Source organism: Erythrolamprus reginae, chromosome 1 (genome assembly GCF_031021105.1).
Source record: "Erythrolamprus reginae isolate rEryReg1 chromosome 1, rEryReg1.hap1, whole genome shotgun sequence".
In the NCBI taxonomy this organism is placed as follows: domain Eukaryota; kingdom Metazoa; phylum Chordata; class Lepidosauria; order Squamata; family Dipsadidae; genus Erythrolamprus; species Erythrolamprus reginae.
Genome location: NC_091950.1, coordinates 98866682 through 98881911, shown reverse-complemented (window position 1 = coordinate 98881911; position 15230 = coordinate 98866682). Strand labels below are relative to the sequence as shown.

Below are 15230 nucleotides of genomic sequence, written 5' to 3'. Positions count from 1 at the left end.
TTTTTTAAAAAGTTATTACTTTCAACCAGTAATTTCCACAACCCTGACTTTGACTTTGAATGAAATGAAGATCAGAGTGCTACATATAAGTGCCCTCTTACTAACCTAACGTCCAAATGAATATATGACAAAGAAATTTGCTTTAGCAAAGATTCCCACCATTTGTGTTCTAACATAATTGTTTTTCCACTAGAAAATGAAAGAATTGTTCACTGGAAAGACATTTTTTCTTCTTCAGTATGGATCATTTTAGAGAATTTTAAATTACCTGTATTATTTTATTACCCTTTCTAGAATTTTGTATTTGATATGTTTATCAATTAAACATTTTAATGTTCTGTTCTAATAATTATTTTTAAAAAAGTAGGCTAGAGTGAAGTAAAATCATGCATAAAAAGAAAATTGAATACGTTGATTTAAAGTGTGAAATCAAGCTGCAGCTCTCAAATACTTGTGACAACTCATCATGCCCAATCAATTTTATTAAAAATGGGGCAGGCATCAGGGACATTGGAAAGATGTAGCTTCTAGAAGAGTAGACACTCTGACCTCATCTTGCAGCAACCTTCTTCCACTATTTTCCCAAAGCACTCATAAGAAAGGGTGGGGCTACTTTTGCATTAGATTAATACATAAGGAGCAGTAGAGATGATTTAAATCCATCAGGATCATGCATAAAAAGAAAATTGCCACACTGTAGGATATGTTGATTTAAAGAGTGAAATCAAGCTGCCTGTTTCAACCACTTAATAATAAAAAGTCAGTTTTTACAATCACCTTCCTGCAGAATAAATAGATTTCCTGACAGGCTGTATTTGATATATTGATGTGTTTAGTTCCCATATACACATATATATGCACTTTTAAATGCTCTTGTTTCTTTTATAGGGCATCAAAGTAAGGGGTTTAATTCTCCTGAACCCACAAAATCCCTTGGGGGATATCTACTCTCTCTCAGAGTTACAGGACTACTTGGAATTTGCAAAAAGGTGTGACAGTCTTACATGTTGTAGAAAATCTGATGGGTCAAAATTTCAAAATGGTATGTGCCTAGTTCACAGATAATCTCAAGGATTTTATCTGGATTTTGAACAGCATGGAAAAGGAAACAGGCCTATTTAATTATTATGGTGTGCCTGCCATGAAGTGAAAAAGTTTGAAACATCCACGTCAGTAGGACTAGAGCAGTGATTCTCAACCTGGGGGTCGGGACCCGTTGGGAGGTCGAACGACTGTTTCACCGGGGTCGCCTAAGACCATGGGAAAAGACAAATTTCCCATGGTGTTAGGAACTAAAGCTTCTATTCTGGCGCCTTGGGACATATTTTTACAATCCGACCAATCAGGTGGTGTCCCTCTGACCTTCCTGCAAATCATTTTAAAGCTCTGTTGGGAGAATTGGTGCTAGACGTATGGTTGGGGGGTCACCACAACGTGAGGAACTGTATTAAGGGGTCACGACATTAGAAAGGTTGAGAACCACTGGACTAGAGTCATTGAAGAGCAATATCTCCAGTTTCTATGGGAGAGAAAGAGAAACTAAAAAATACGAAGTAAAAAAATGTGCTGAAAGAGGGCAACAAATATGAATTTAAGGAAGTAGAAGATACTAAGTTATCAGACAATGATAAGGCTGAAAGACATAAAGTCATTGTTGTGAGTGCTCCTCGTCCACCTCTGATAATGATAGATTCTGAGGAGGATGAGCCAGGCCCATCTAGGTGGTGTTGCCAGCTGATGCAGAGAGTGAGAATGATGGAGAAATAGACCTAGATGAACCTGAGGACCACCAGAGATGGCAGATATGCCAATGACAGTAGAGACTGATTTAGAGGAGGAGGAGGAAGATCTGGAGCCTTTGCTAGATGCCTGCTTTAGAAAATTAAGAAAAAGACAAGAATATTTGTATGGAAAAAGGTATTAATCTGTAGTTTGTTAAGTATTGGGGATTGTTGACCACTTCCTATAGTTTTTAAGGGTGGAATATGGGTAATTCAGGGTGGAGTTACAACATTTTACAATGGAGTCAGATGATGATTTGAGGTCTCAGCCAGGTTACGCTAGCCACCTGTAATTTTCCTGCTAAAAATCCTTGGAGAGAAAGTGCCCTGTCTGCTGAGAGGCTGGGAAGCTGTAATTAGTAAGTCTGTGAAACTGTAGAATTCTCATCTCATGAAGGAATGCACCAGTAGCTTTGATCTTTGGCAGCAGCCTTGCCATGGAACTGTTATATTTTAATTACACTCATTGCATGTCATTGGGACTTTATATATAAAAAGACTGATTTGAAAATATCAATGAGTGAATTCCTCCCTTGTTTTCAAGCTGCATAGGCCAGGATACAAGAGTCATGGAGGATGGGATTTCTTTTTTTAAAAAAAATATTTTTATTAAATTGCATAGACAAACATGACATACATAACATTTAACACTTAGTGGAGCTACAGTCGCTCCACTCAGAGTAGAAGTCATCTTTGTATTTTTTTTAAAAAAAGTAAAAAAAAAAGATCTTATTGTTGTTTAACACCGTCTATAAAATACTTGAAAATATCAATTGTAAGGTAATAGGTAAAAGCACATATAAAGTATTTAAGAACATATATAAAAAAATTTAAATTATGACTTAAATTGAACTAAAATAAGGATTTCTAATTTCCTTCCATTTCATTCATTTCATTACATTACTTCTCTATAAGCTTTTAGTGGAAGAGTTAAGACAGACTACTAATCAGTAGGCTGCTTTATGTATCAAAACATTTATGGGAAAATTGTAGTATCTGTTGAGATTGTGTTGTAATTTCTAGCAATGTGTATATTCTTGATTAGCTGGTGTTTGAATCCCATTCTTATTATCAAACATTCTTCGAATCATGGATGTTCTTTTCTAGTCAATCATTATAGTCACTGTCCATGAAAGAATGCAAAAGAGAGGGAGCAAGACATTTTTCTAACGTCTGCTGAAGTCTTCTATTTCCCTTTGTTCTAGACATGAGCTACACGTGATTGTTGATGAGATCTATATGCTGTCAGTTTTTGATGATTCTGCCACATTTCACAGTGTACTGGAAATGGACAGGTAAGACCTGCTTTAACAGCTTCACGCATCTAGTAGCAAAGATCACCAACACTAGCAAATCATTATAGAGTTAGAAGAAGCCTTATGCATTTCAATCAATCAATCAATCAATCAATCAATCAATCAACAAACAAACAAACAAATAAATAAATATTGCAATCTGTGAATGAGAGGAGTGTCCTTCCAATTCAGAAGTGGAAATTGTTTTTTGAAGTAAAATATTCTATATTCCCTAAATGGGAACAGTGATTTGTGTGTTTGTTTCTGCATCAGCATATCTCGTGGCTTCAGAAAGGTGTCTTTATAATCTATTTTTTCCCCCTCGTTATAGAAAGCACTACCTAGAGAATATCTCCTTCTCTTTCCACTTTATATCATTCTCACATTTTGTAAGCAGCCACATTGGCTCATCTCAGAAGCTAAGCATGCTCAACTCTGATTAATACTTTGACGAGGGATACCCAATTGTCTGGGAAGAAGGCAATGACAGACAAATTCCGTAATGTGGTTGAGAAAATTGTATGGAAGCAAAGAAGTTGAGCTGCCTTTTTACTTCCTGAAACAATTTTGGGAAAATATAGCTTATAGGTTATAGAGGATATACTCATAGTAAAATATATCTAAGAAATAATAGAAAAGAAGATATAGTAATAGAACATATCAATGAAAGAATAGAAGAAGAGATATAGGAATAGAAGAAAGGTATAGGAGATATAGGAGAGCAATAGGACAAGGGACAGAAGGCACTCTAGTGCACTTGTACTCGCCCCTTACTGACCTCTGAGGAATCTGGATAGGTCAACAGTGGATAAGCTAAGGGTAAATTGTTGGGGGTTTGGGGATGACACTATGGAGTCCGGTAATGAGTTCCATGCTTCGACAACTCAGTTACTGAAGTCATATTTTTTACAGTCAAGTTTGGAGCGGTTAATATTATGTTTAAATTTGTTGTGTGCTCTTGTGTTGTTGTGGTTGAAGCTGAAGTAGCCGCCGACAGGCAGGACATTGCAGCATATGATCTTGTGGGCAATGCTTTGATCTTGTTTAAGGCGTCTTAGTTCTAGGCTTTCTAGGCCTAGAATTGAAAGTCTAGTCTCGTAGAGTATTCTGAAGTCCTGAACGAAATGTTCTCTTTGAAGTTTTAGCTTTCACTTCAAATAAAATGGGGGGGGGGGATATTGTTGACAATTAAAAGTTCAAATTCTCCACTTTTTTCAGTTCACAAAGGTAGCAGGTGATTCATTTGGCCCTGTTTTCATTAAAGTTTCCATTAACAATGGTTATTAATTATGTTCTTTGTTGTTTTGGCATTCTGGGTTGATGGTGAAGAACAACCTTTCCTAATTTAATGCCTTGAGATATGCTTTACTATAACTCCCATGATTCCAAATGAGGTGACTTTGTCTCTGGAAATTTTGGGAGTGGTAGTCAAATATTTTTAGAAAGCACCAGAGTAGAAAAGGCTGATCAAGAAGTCTCAATTATTAATTGAAAATGTACATGTAAGTATTCTTCTTACATACAGATTGCCTGATCCACAAAGGACCCATGTGTTATGGGGGATTAGTAAGGTAAGTATTATTCTACTATTATTCTACTATTATTTAGGTGATACTCCCTTAAATTCCTGGACTATGAATGTTGGTTCAATATTTACAGTACTTATATTATGGAAGTTGGATTAGTAATTTTTCTCTTCATTTGCAGGATTTTGGTATGTCTGGAATCCGGTTTGGTACCTTGTACACATTAAACCAAGATGTTATCAAAGCTGTGAGTTGTTTTGGTTACTTTCATGGTATCTCTGGGCTTATGCAATACCAAATTGCCCAGCTACTCAGAGACAGAGGTGAGTAATCTGCGATCATCTATATTCATTGCTTCTCTTGAGAAGAGACTTGCTGCATGTGTTCCTATTTTTTTAAATTTATAAATATATATCTGTCATATAATTTTGAGTTGTATTCTAGAATTTCAGGAAACATATTGAAGGTGATTGCCAGTTTGACAAAGTTGGGTGGGTTTTTTTAAACCACTTCACATTGCATCAGAACCATGTTCACTTAAACCTATGTGTGTTAACATTGAAGCACATCAAATATATAGCCTTGCAAATCCTTGACTATTTGTTTCCTTATGGCTTAGTTTACATAGGTTCTTGTACAGTATCAGTGGCAAATGATGTCTAAAAATGAATGATCACAAATCAAATGCAGCTGGTGGAATATGAATATTGCCTTATTTTACATACAAGGGCAATATTCACAATGGAGTCTGTCCATCCATTGATCTATCAGGCTTTTAGAAATTAAGCAGTAGTACATATTTGTGTCTTTGCTAATTGTCTTTCTACTGTTGGCTAGATTGGATCAACCAAGTATACTTACCCACTAACCATGAGAGACTGAAAGCTGCATACAGTTTTGTGACAGATGAACTCAAGACCCTTGGCATTCCCTTCCTCAATTGCAGTGCAGGTTTTTTTATATGGGTGGACTTCCGAAAGGTCAGTGGTCTTCAGATGCCCTGGATCTATTTGCCAGTGGAAAAAACAGTTGGTATGAAGGCAGCTGGTCTTGTTTATAGTTTGCATTTAGAATATCAAATTCCACTTAGTTTATCTTGACAAAAAAACCTTTACAATCCAATTTGATTGATCTTTGTGAGAAACAGAATAGATAGATTGGATAGACCAGAAATTCTCTTCCTGGTCACAGTAAATCAAGTCAATAGATAACATTTTTTTAAAAGTGGGGAAAAATACACATATTTAAAAATATGGGATATAAGTATCTGATACATTTGAACAGCCCAAGTTTGGGAGGGGGTGATACTCCTCATTGTGAGTGTATTTTATGTGTAAATGCATTATGTACAGACAGTGGTACTTCTACTTACGAACTTAATTCATTCCGTAACCAGTTTGTAAGAAGCAATTTTTCCCATAGGAATCAATGTAAAAGCAAATAATCCGTGCGATTGGGGAAACTACAGGGAGAGTGGAGGCCCTGTTTCCTCCCAGGAGAATCCTATAAATGCCCCACGGAGGCTTCTCCCTGCCTTTTCCGGTTACAGTTTCAGAGGCTCAGGGGTTGTAAGTGGAAAATGGTTCTTGAGAAGAGGCAAAAAAATCTTGAACACATGGTTCTTATTCAATTCAATTCAATTCAATTTATTAGATTTGTATGCCGCCCCTCTCCGAAGATTCGGGGCGGATCACAACAATAATAACAATATTCCAGCGAAAAACAAATCTAATATTAAAAAGCACATAAAACCCTATCATATTTTAAAAAGCAAACAACATGTACATACCCAAACATAAATATAAAAAAGCTTGGGGGAAAGGTGTCTCAACTCCCCCATGCCTGGCGGTATAGATGGGTCTTGAGTAATTTACGAAAGATGAGTGTGGGGGCTGTTCTAATCTCCGGGGGGAGTTGATTCCAGAGGGCCGGGGCTGCCACAGAGAAGGCTCTTCCCCTGGGGCCCGCCAAACGACATTGTTTGGTCGACAAGACCCGGAGAAGGCCAACTCTGTGGGACCTTATCGGTCACTGGGATTTGTGCGGTAGCAGGCGGTTCTGGAGGTACTCTGGTCCAATTTTCTTATCTAGAAAAGTTTGTAAGTAGAGGCGTTCTTAGGTAGAGGTACCACTGTATTTGCATTCTCACATATATACACACACCATAGCCGCCTCTCTCTTTTTTTGTTGCTGTTTAGATAAGACATTTTACTTTTTTGCTTGGTACTCACTTTACCCTTAATCTCTATGGTAGAGATAGGAAATCTGTGGTTTACAAAGATTGCTGAGCTATAGACCTCCTCATGTCTCATCATCAGCTGGGGCTGCCAGGAGTTATAACTTTGCCACCTCCGATGACACAGATTGTCTATCCATCCTGTGTGGGTTAAATTATCTGCAGTTTGAGAGAGAATGATGCAATTTTTTTTATAGGATTACAATACTGGTCTTTTTATTTATTTACTCTCTTCTTAACTGATTCCAGTATTTAAGAAACATAACATTTGAAGAGGAGATGCTACTGTGGAAACGTTTCCTGGACAAAAAGGTCTTACTCGCTCCTGGTATCCACTTTGAGTGCAATGAGCCTGGCTGGTTCCGCATCATCTTTGCTGATAAGATGAATCGACTGCAGCTTGGTTAGTGCTGTCCTCATCTATATTGTATCCAAGTGTAGTCCAACTTCTACCACATAAGATTAGATTAGATTAGATTTATTGGATTTATATGCCGCCCCTCTCCGCAAACTCAGGGCGGCTCATAACAATAATAAAAAACAGTACATAATAACAAATCCAATGCCCACCAATCTAATTACAATTTAAAATTAATAAATTCATAAAACAGTCCCAATATATATAAAAAACAGGCACACAGTCAATCAGTCAAATGGCAAAACAACATGGGCAAGGGGGAGATGTTTTAGTTCCCCCATGCCTGACGGCAGAGGTGGGTCTTAAGGAGTTTACGAAAGGCAGGGAGGGTGGGGGCAATCCTAATCTCAGGGGGGAGCTGGTTCCAGAGGGTCGGGGCCCCCACAGAGAAGGCTCTTCCCCTGGGTCCCGCCAGATGGCATTGTTTAGTCGACGGGACCCGAAGAAGGCCGACTCTGTGGGACCTAACCGGTTGCTGGGATTCGTGCAGCAGGAGGCGGTCCCGAAGATATTCTGGTGCCATGAAGGGCTTTATAGGTCATAACCAACACTTTGAATTGTGACCGGAAACTGATCGGCAACCAATGCAGACTGCGGAGTGTTGGAGTAATATGGGCATACTTAGAGAAGCCCATAATTGCTCTTGCAGCTGCATTCTACACGATCTGAAGTTTCCGAACACTTTTCAAAGGTAGCCCCATGTAGAGAGCGTTACAGTAGTTGAGCCTCGAGGTGATGAGGGCATGAGTGACTGTGAGCAATGACTCCCGGTCCAAATAGGGCCGCAATTGGTGCACCAGGCGAACCTGGGCAAACGCCCCCCTCGCCACAGCTGAAAGGTGTTTCTCTAATGTGAACTGTGGGTCGAGGAGGACGCCCAAGTTGCGGACCCTCTCTGAGGGGGTCAATAATTCTCCCCCCCCCCAGGGTAATGGACGGACAGATAGAATTGTCCTTGGGAGGCAAAACCCACAGCCACTCCGTCTTGTCTGGGTTGAGTTTGAGTTTGTTGACACCCATCCAGGCCCCAACAGCCTCCAGGCACCGGCACATCACTTCCACTGCTTCGTTGACTGGACATGGGGTGGAGATGTACAACTGGGTACAGGACATGATAGAGAACCTATGGCATGCGTGCCGCAGGTGCCATATCTGAGGACACGCCAGGCATTGCCCTGTCATCTCCAGCATGCATGTGGTACTGGGCAGCTGATTTACACCCTTTTCAGCTGCTTTCATTCTTCCCAGACTTCAGGAAAGCCTCCTAAACTCTGGGGCAGGCAAAAAATGGTCCAACGGTCCAACTGGAAGTTCAGAAACAAACTTCCATTTGGCCCGTTGGCCTGTTTTCGCCATCCCTAGAATTTAGGAGGCTTCTCTGAAGCCTGGACATAGCAACAGCCCAACAGCCCAACCAGAAGTTCGGAAAGGAACTTCTGGTTGGATCGTTTTCACCATCCCCAGGCTTCAGGAGGCTTCCCTGAAGCCTGGGGATGGCAAAAAACAGCTAAATGGGCCAAACAGAAGTTGGGAAATGTTTGGTCTGTTGGGCCATTTTCGCCATCCCTATGCTTCAGGCTTCCCTGAAGCCTGGGGACAGTGAAAAATGGCCAATAATGAACTCAATCTGTATAGTCTGGAAGACAGAAGGAAAAGGGGGAACATGATTGAAACATTTAAATAGGTTAAAGGGTTAAATAAGGTCCAGGAGGGAAGTGTTTTTAATAGGAAAGGGAACACAAGAACAAGGGGACACAATCTGAAGTTAGTTGTGGGAAAGATCAAAAGCAACATGAGAAAATATTATTTTACTGAAAGAGTAGTAGATCCTTGGAACAAACTTCCAGCAGACGTGGTAGATAAATCCACAGTAACTGAATTTAAACATGCCTGGGATAAACATATATCCATCCTAAGATAAAATACAGAAAATAGTATAAGGGCAGACTAGATGGACCATGAGGTCTTTTTCTGCCGTCAGACTTCTATGTTTCTATGTTTCTATGTTTCAATAGCCCAACTGGAAGTTCATTTTCCAACTTCTGTTTGGCCGTTTTTTCACTGTTCTAGCTTTAGGGGTCCCGAGGTGCATGTGTGGGGGCAGTGGAATGGGTGGGGCAGGGAGCAATGTGGGACTTGTGCGCATGCACGAGGGAGAAGGCACGGGCGCGGGCACACATGCGCGCAATATTTTATTTATCTGCTTTGAATACATTTCGAAACACTGAAGTGAACTGAAAAGTCCTGGAATGGTTCATTTGTATACTAGAAAAGAGATAGTTGGTGGCAAGTGTAGATTTTCATGGAATCCAATATAAGGGCATTGTCTGGATTTGTTTAGCTGAAAACGGAGAGGGACGGCATACAAATCTAATTAATTAATTAATTAATTAATTAAGAAAGAAAGAAAGAAAGAAAGAAAGAAAGAAAGAAAGAAAGAAAGAAAGAAAGAAAGAAAGAAAGAAAGAAAGGAAAGGAAAGGAAAAATCTTGTGGTGGCTATGTTTCTACTCTTTATTAAGGTATTCTCAAATATCTGCATCCAACTTTTATTTCATCCTATTTATTTCCCTTCCTTCCCACCACCCGCCACCCATTTTTCCAGGGATGCAGAAAGTCTGTGAAGTACTAGAAGAACAAGAACGCGAAATCCTGAATGAAGACAAAGATCCGCTGTGTCTGTCTGAATCAGAAGGCACAGTAGACAGCACAGATGAAGTCATCTTTGTGTCTCACCACCAGGAGCCAACTTCCTCCGGGAGTTCTAACCTTGGCGATCTAATTGGTCTCCTTCAGCAACAAATGCGCTCATCTGATTGGTTGCAGAAAAATACAGTGGAGCAGTTCGCACAAGAGAAACCAGAAGTCTATGATGTTTTCAGCAAGTTAGTGGGGAAAAAATAGCATTGGTGCGTTCTTCCAGGGGCTATCAATCAATTTTGTCTTTTAAATTACTTATTGATATTTCTTTCCTATCTACTAGGAAACCATTTATTTCTTTTCAGCCTTCTCATTATTATGATGGATAGGACTCAACTAGTAAGTGGTTAGCATTTTTGCAGTCTCTAACCTGTGTATTATCTTTTTTTTTAATGAGTAGATTTGTTTCTTAAACAATTTCATATTTTTCTGAAGGTTTTCCCCCCCAGCTAAACAGATGTTGTTTTCGATTTTCAAAGAATTGTCATGTTTTTAATTTTCGTTTAAACCCAGAACTCAGCTAACTAGGATCTAAATTACACATTTTGGGAAGTAGTTTAAAAAATTAGAGACTGGTTTAAGTGTATTTTTACATGGCTAACGAAAGTCATGCGTGGATCTCATGTGTACCATTGTGAGAAGATTTATTAATGAAGTTGAGGATTCTCAAGGCCAGAAGACATGTTGCATTTCCTATCTCTTCACTGTTGGAGGGATCAGGAGACCCCAGAGCAGTGATGGTGAACCTTTTAGGGACCGAGTCCCCAAACTGCAACCCAAACCCCACTTATTTACCACAAAGTGCCAACACGACAATTTAACCTGAATAATGAGGTTTTACTACCTAAAATAACATAAACAAGGCAGAGTTCAGCTAAGAAAAACATGTCCCCTCATTTTTTTCCTGCTTTTGAAAATACTAAGTTTAGCAATAATAAGAAAGAAATATCACGTCTCTCTCTCCTCCCTTTTCTTTCTCCCTCTTTCTCTCTTTCCCTCCCTCTCTCCCCCTCTTTCTCTCTCTCTCTCTCTTTACCTCCCTTCCCTCCCTCTTTCTCTCCCTCTCCCTCTCAGTCTCTCTCTCTCTCTCTCACACACACACACTCACATGCCCACCACTGCTGCGACGCTTCCGCTGTCCTCGTCACTGCACTGGGTCAGCCAAGCCCTTATGCCAAGGGAAGATCGCAGCATCTGCAGGGTTCCCACCATCACCCTCCCCTCCCCAGGTCAGACTTTTTCTGGGTACCCTGCCAAAGTCCCAGGGGAGATGACCTCCATTTACCTGCTGCTGCCACTGGTATGGGAAGCGGGAGGGAGAATAAGAGGAGGCAGCGGAACCTGGCTAGCCTTAGAAGGGAGATCAGGCAGTCTCCCGAAAGGAGACATGGGAGCAGTCCTTGTAGGAATGCGGCAGGGAAGCGGGGTAACTGTGAAGGATCCCCATGGCACAGGCAGGCGGGACCAAAGAAGGGCAAAGCTAAAGAGCCCTCCTCTCCTTTCTATTGCTCTAGTGAGGGCTGAAAATTTGCAGGGGTTGATTTGAAAGGTCTAATCCTAGTCTGAACCTTGGGGGAGGGGGACATTGAATGGTTAAGGCACTCTGCACACAATCCGAGACAATCCTGCCACAGGTAAAGAACACACCAAGGAGACCAAGCATGGGGCGAGGAGGTGGACAGCGAGGGATCCATTATTGCTGCAGAGATAGAGAGCGGTGTACAAGATCCTTCTAGTTTAGTCTTAAACTCCCCCCTCCACAGCATTTTTTGCAATTAGGTCTCATCAACACACAGGTTATTCGCTTGTGTATCTCTCTAATTTTTGAAAGAAGGCAAGCAAATGACAACTACCAGAGAGAATAGGGAAAAGTGAAAGGCTGGGGAGGGTTTTTCAAAACAGAAGGAAAGGAGAGGGACCATTCACAAACAGCCCCCTCCCCACTTGGCAGCCTATCAACTTAAACAGGAGGCGCAAAATGAAACCGCACCCACCAATCAGAGCCCTGTTCTTCCCATCGCTTGTTTCGATGCGCATCCGGCAGTGTTTCATCTGTGCTGGGGTGACCATGTGTATGCCCACAGAGAGACCTCTGCATGCCACATCTAGCATGCGTGCCATAGGGTCGCCACCAGGGCCCTGGAATCATCCCATCCCTGCAAGTTCTTCTATCAGACATGAATTGTTATGGCCAGTGAAAGGCTGCTCTTACCTTCTACTGGAACTCCCTTGGAGGCTGTTGTGGGCCGGGGCGCACCGCGCACCCATCAGAAGTCTGTGTATCCATTGGAGCGATATTTGGCTTCTGCACATACTCAGCAAGCCAAATCTCACGCGAGGATGCGCGCAAGAGAGATTTTGGCTATTTATGCCAATATTTTTGCTTTCGCGCATGCGCAGCAGCAAATAATTGGTGAAAATAGCCAAAATCTCGCTCTCACGTGTGTCCTTGCATGAGATTTGGCTTGATGCACATGCGCAAAATCCAAATATAGTGCACGGGTGCGTCAGGGGCATGTAGCTGCGTAAGCATCTGGGATCTTCCTACCGGAGCCGCATACCTGCTGCCTACCACTGGTTATGACTGACATTAATTAACTACAGTGAATTGTACAAAATACTATCTTTTAACTAGGATTTAAAGGGTAGTTAAGCATGCTTTTCTGTAGGGAGTGTGCATACTTTGTTGTCTTGGGAAAAAAATGGCCTTTGGGATCAAGAAGGCATGAAAGTGATATATATGTCACCAGAAGAGGCAGGGCATAAAGCACTTTTTAAAAGTTAAAACAAATCTATTTTGAGGGGTTGGTTGGTTATACAAACAGAAAGAAAACCAAAAAAAGTATCACATCAGCAAAAATCATTCACTTTCTGCTAAACAGTGGCAAAATATTGCCAGACTCCTGAAGTTGCAGAAATGGATCTTATACAGTTATGGGCTAAAAATTAACACATCTAATTTAAAGCAAGTATGCAGAAGCTGTGGCCTTCTAAGCTTGGGTGCCCCTTCTAAAGTTATAAATATTAATGGTAAATTAAACTATTCACACACCAAAAGCGAAGTGGGACATGGGGTTCTGAATCCATTCAGGATTATTAGCAGGCTGACATTGTTTCATTGATCTGGAATCCTTCAGAGTCAACACAAAAGCTTAAATTTTGTAATAGTTTAAAACATTCCACCTTGAGATTACTATGTATCTGGATATGCTTCTTTTTATAGCTTGGATTAATATCTGAAATAAAATAATAGTCTCTCATCAGTCCTGAAACAAAACAATATCATTCACATTTAGAGAGAAATGCTGTTCTATAATAAATTTTGCTAAGTTGATTGTTTAAAAGTTCTATGGTAAGATTGTCACGTGACTTGGCCAAATCCTACCATATTTTTCGGAGTATAAGACATAGTGTTCCCCCCCCTAAAAGAGGGTAGAAATGTCGGTGTGTCTTATAGATCGAATATAGCCATTTTTTTGGCCTTCTCTAATCCCGCCCCCACATCCCATTTTTGTAAATAACAAGCCTTTTTTGTTTGCAAAAATGGGCCATTTTTTGCAGAAACGGGGACTTTTTGCCTTCCTTCAGCTCCCAGGAGCACTCTGTAGACTTCACAGATCCTCCACACACACCATTTTTACAAACAAATGGGTGGAAAAACAGGACACGCAGAGGGTTTGGGAGGCTTGCAAAGTTCTTCTGAAGTCCGGGGAGTACACAAACTATTTTTTCCTTACTTACCTGTTTGAAATCCTAGTGTGTCTTATAGTCTGAAAAAATACTAATTTAGATAGCTGCATTGTAGAAAAGTGAAAAATGTACCATCACATGAAATGGACCTTAAATAAGGATTTGCAAATTAATACTTATTGAAGAAAATTGGTTGTTTCTTAAATTGTTTTTAGAATAAATTAAGATGATTTTTATCCAACAGGAGGAAGAGAAAGAGGAAATAATCTAATATTTAATTGTTTGGCTTAGCACTTTGATAGTAAATGATGATGATGGGTCAGTGTGCCTTATCTGGATTGTTTCATAAATTTTTAAAATTTCTTTCCTAAAAATAATAAAAAATGAAATTGCGATCTGTTTTTCAACATGTAATTGTGCTCACATTCTGAAAACTGGAATTTTTGTAAACTCTAGGTTTGATATGAAGGTCATGTTCAGATGACTTTTTGAGAACCACTTATCTGGGAATCACAAATTTAGCTAGATTAGTCCAAACTGGATTACGGCTGGTCTGTTTCCATTCTGTATATTCTGCTTCTGTGATGGCAGAACATCTAAGAACAAAATTTCACACTTTTCAGGGAGATTAATGAACCAGAAATTCCTTTACCTTTTTCCTCTGTTCCTCTACTCCGTACACTCAAGCTCCTTCCAGCCAGATAGAATCCTTTATTTTTCAGATGAACTCTTATTACCTTTTCTTACATAATATCAGTTATATATACAGGTATGGTCAGGTACGCAGAACCGGTAGAAAATTTTTCTTTTTTTTTCTTTTTTCCCCTTCTGGGCTCCGGGTATGTTTTTCCTATCACTAGAGGTATAACAAGCAGAAAGAGGGAGATTGCGATCCCGCTATATAGCGCACTGGTGAGACCACATTTGGAATACTGTGTTCAGTTCTGGAGACCTCACCTACAAAAAGATATTGACAAAATTGAACGGGTCCAAAGACGGGCTACAAGAATGGTGGAAGGTCTTAAGCATAAAACGTATCAGGAAAGACTTAATGAACTCAATCTGTATAGTCTGGAAAACAGAAGGAAAAGGGGGGACATGATCGAAACATTTAAATATGTTAAAGGGTTAAATAGGGTTCAGGAGGGAAGTGTTTTTAATAGGAAAGTGAACACAAGAACAAGGGGACACAATTTGAGGTTAGTTGGGGGAAAGATCAAAAGTAACATGATAAAATATTATTTTACTGAAAGAGGAGTAGATCCTTGGAACAAACTTCTAGCAGATATGGTTGGTAAATCCACAGTAACTGAATTTAAACATGCCTGGGTTAAACATATATCCATCCTAAGATAAAATACATGAAATAGTATATGGGCAGACAAGATGGACCATGAGGTCTTTTCCTGCTGCCAATCTTCTATGTTTCTATGTTTCTATCACAGTAAATGAGGAATGTGTATAATTTTAGAAGAGCTGTGCATGTGTGTCTGTGGGTACATACACATACAATTTATATAATAGATAATATATATTTTTGTGTACCTGTGTGTAATATGTATGTACACATATATACATAGAATTA

At 40.0% G+C, this 15230-nt stretch overlaps 1 protein-coding gene across 2 annotated transcripts in view; it reads left to right on the top strand.

Annotated features, from left to right (window-relative positions):
• ACCS (1-aminocyclopropane-1-carboxylate synthase homolog (inactive)) overlaps positions 1-14038 on the top strand; it is a 35450-nt gene extending 21412 nt beyond the window's left edge. For both annotated transcript variants that reach the window (XM_070760652.1, XM_070760660.1), the window contains exons 9-15: positions 889-989; positions 2987-3076; positions 4602-4647; positions 4784-4925; positions 5440-5582; positions 7088-7241; positions 9861-14038. In XM_070760652.1, coding sequence (XP_070616753.1) covers positions 889-989; positions 2987-3076; positions 4602-4647; positions 4784-4925; positions 5440-5582; positions 7088-7241; positions 9861-10159 — 975 coding nt within the window. In that variant the 3' untranslated portion in view covers positions 10160-14038. The remainder of the gene's footprint in view (positions 1-888; positions 990-2986; positions 3077-4601; positions 4648-4783; positions 4926-5439; positions 5583-7087; positions 7242-9860) is intronic.
• Positions 14039-15230: the final 1192 nt, after the last annotated feature.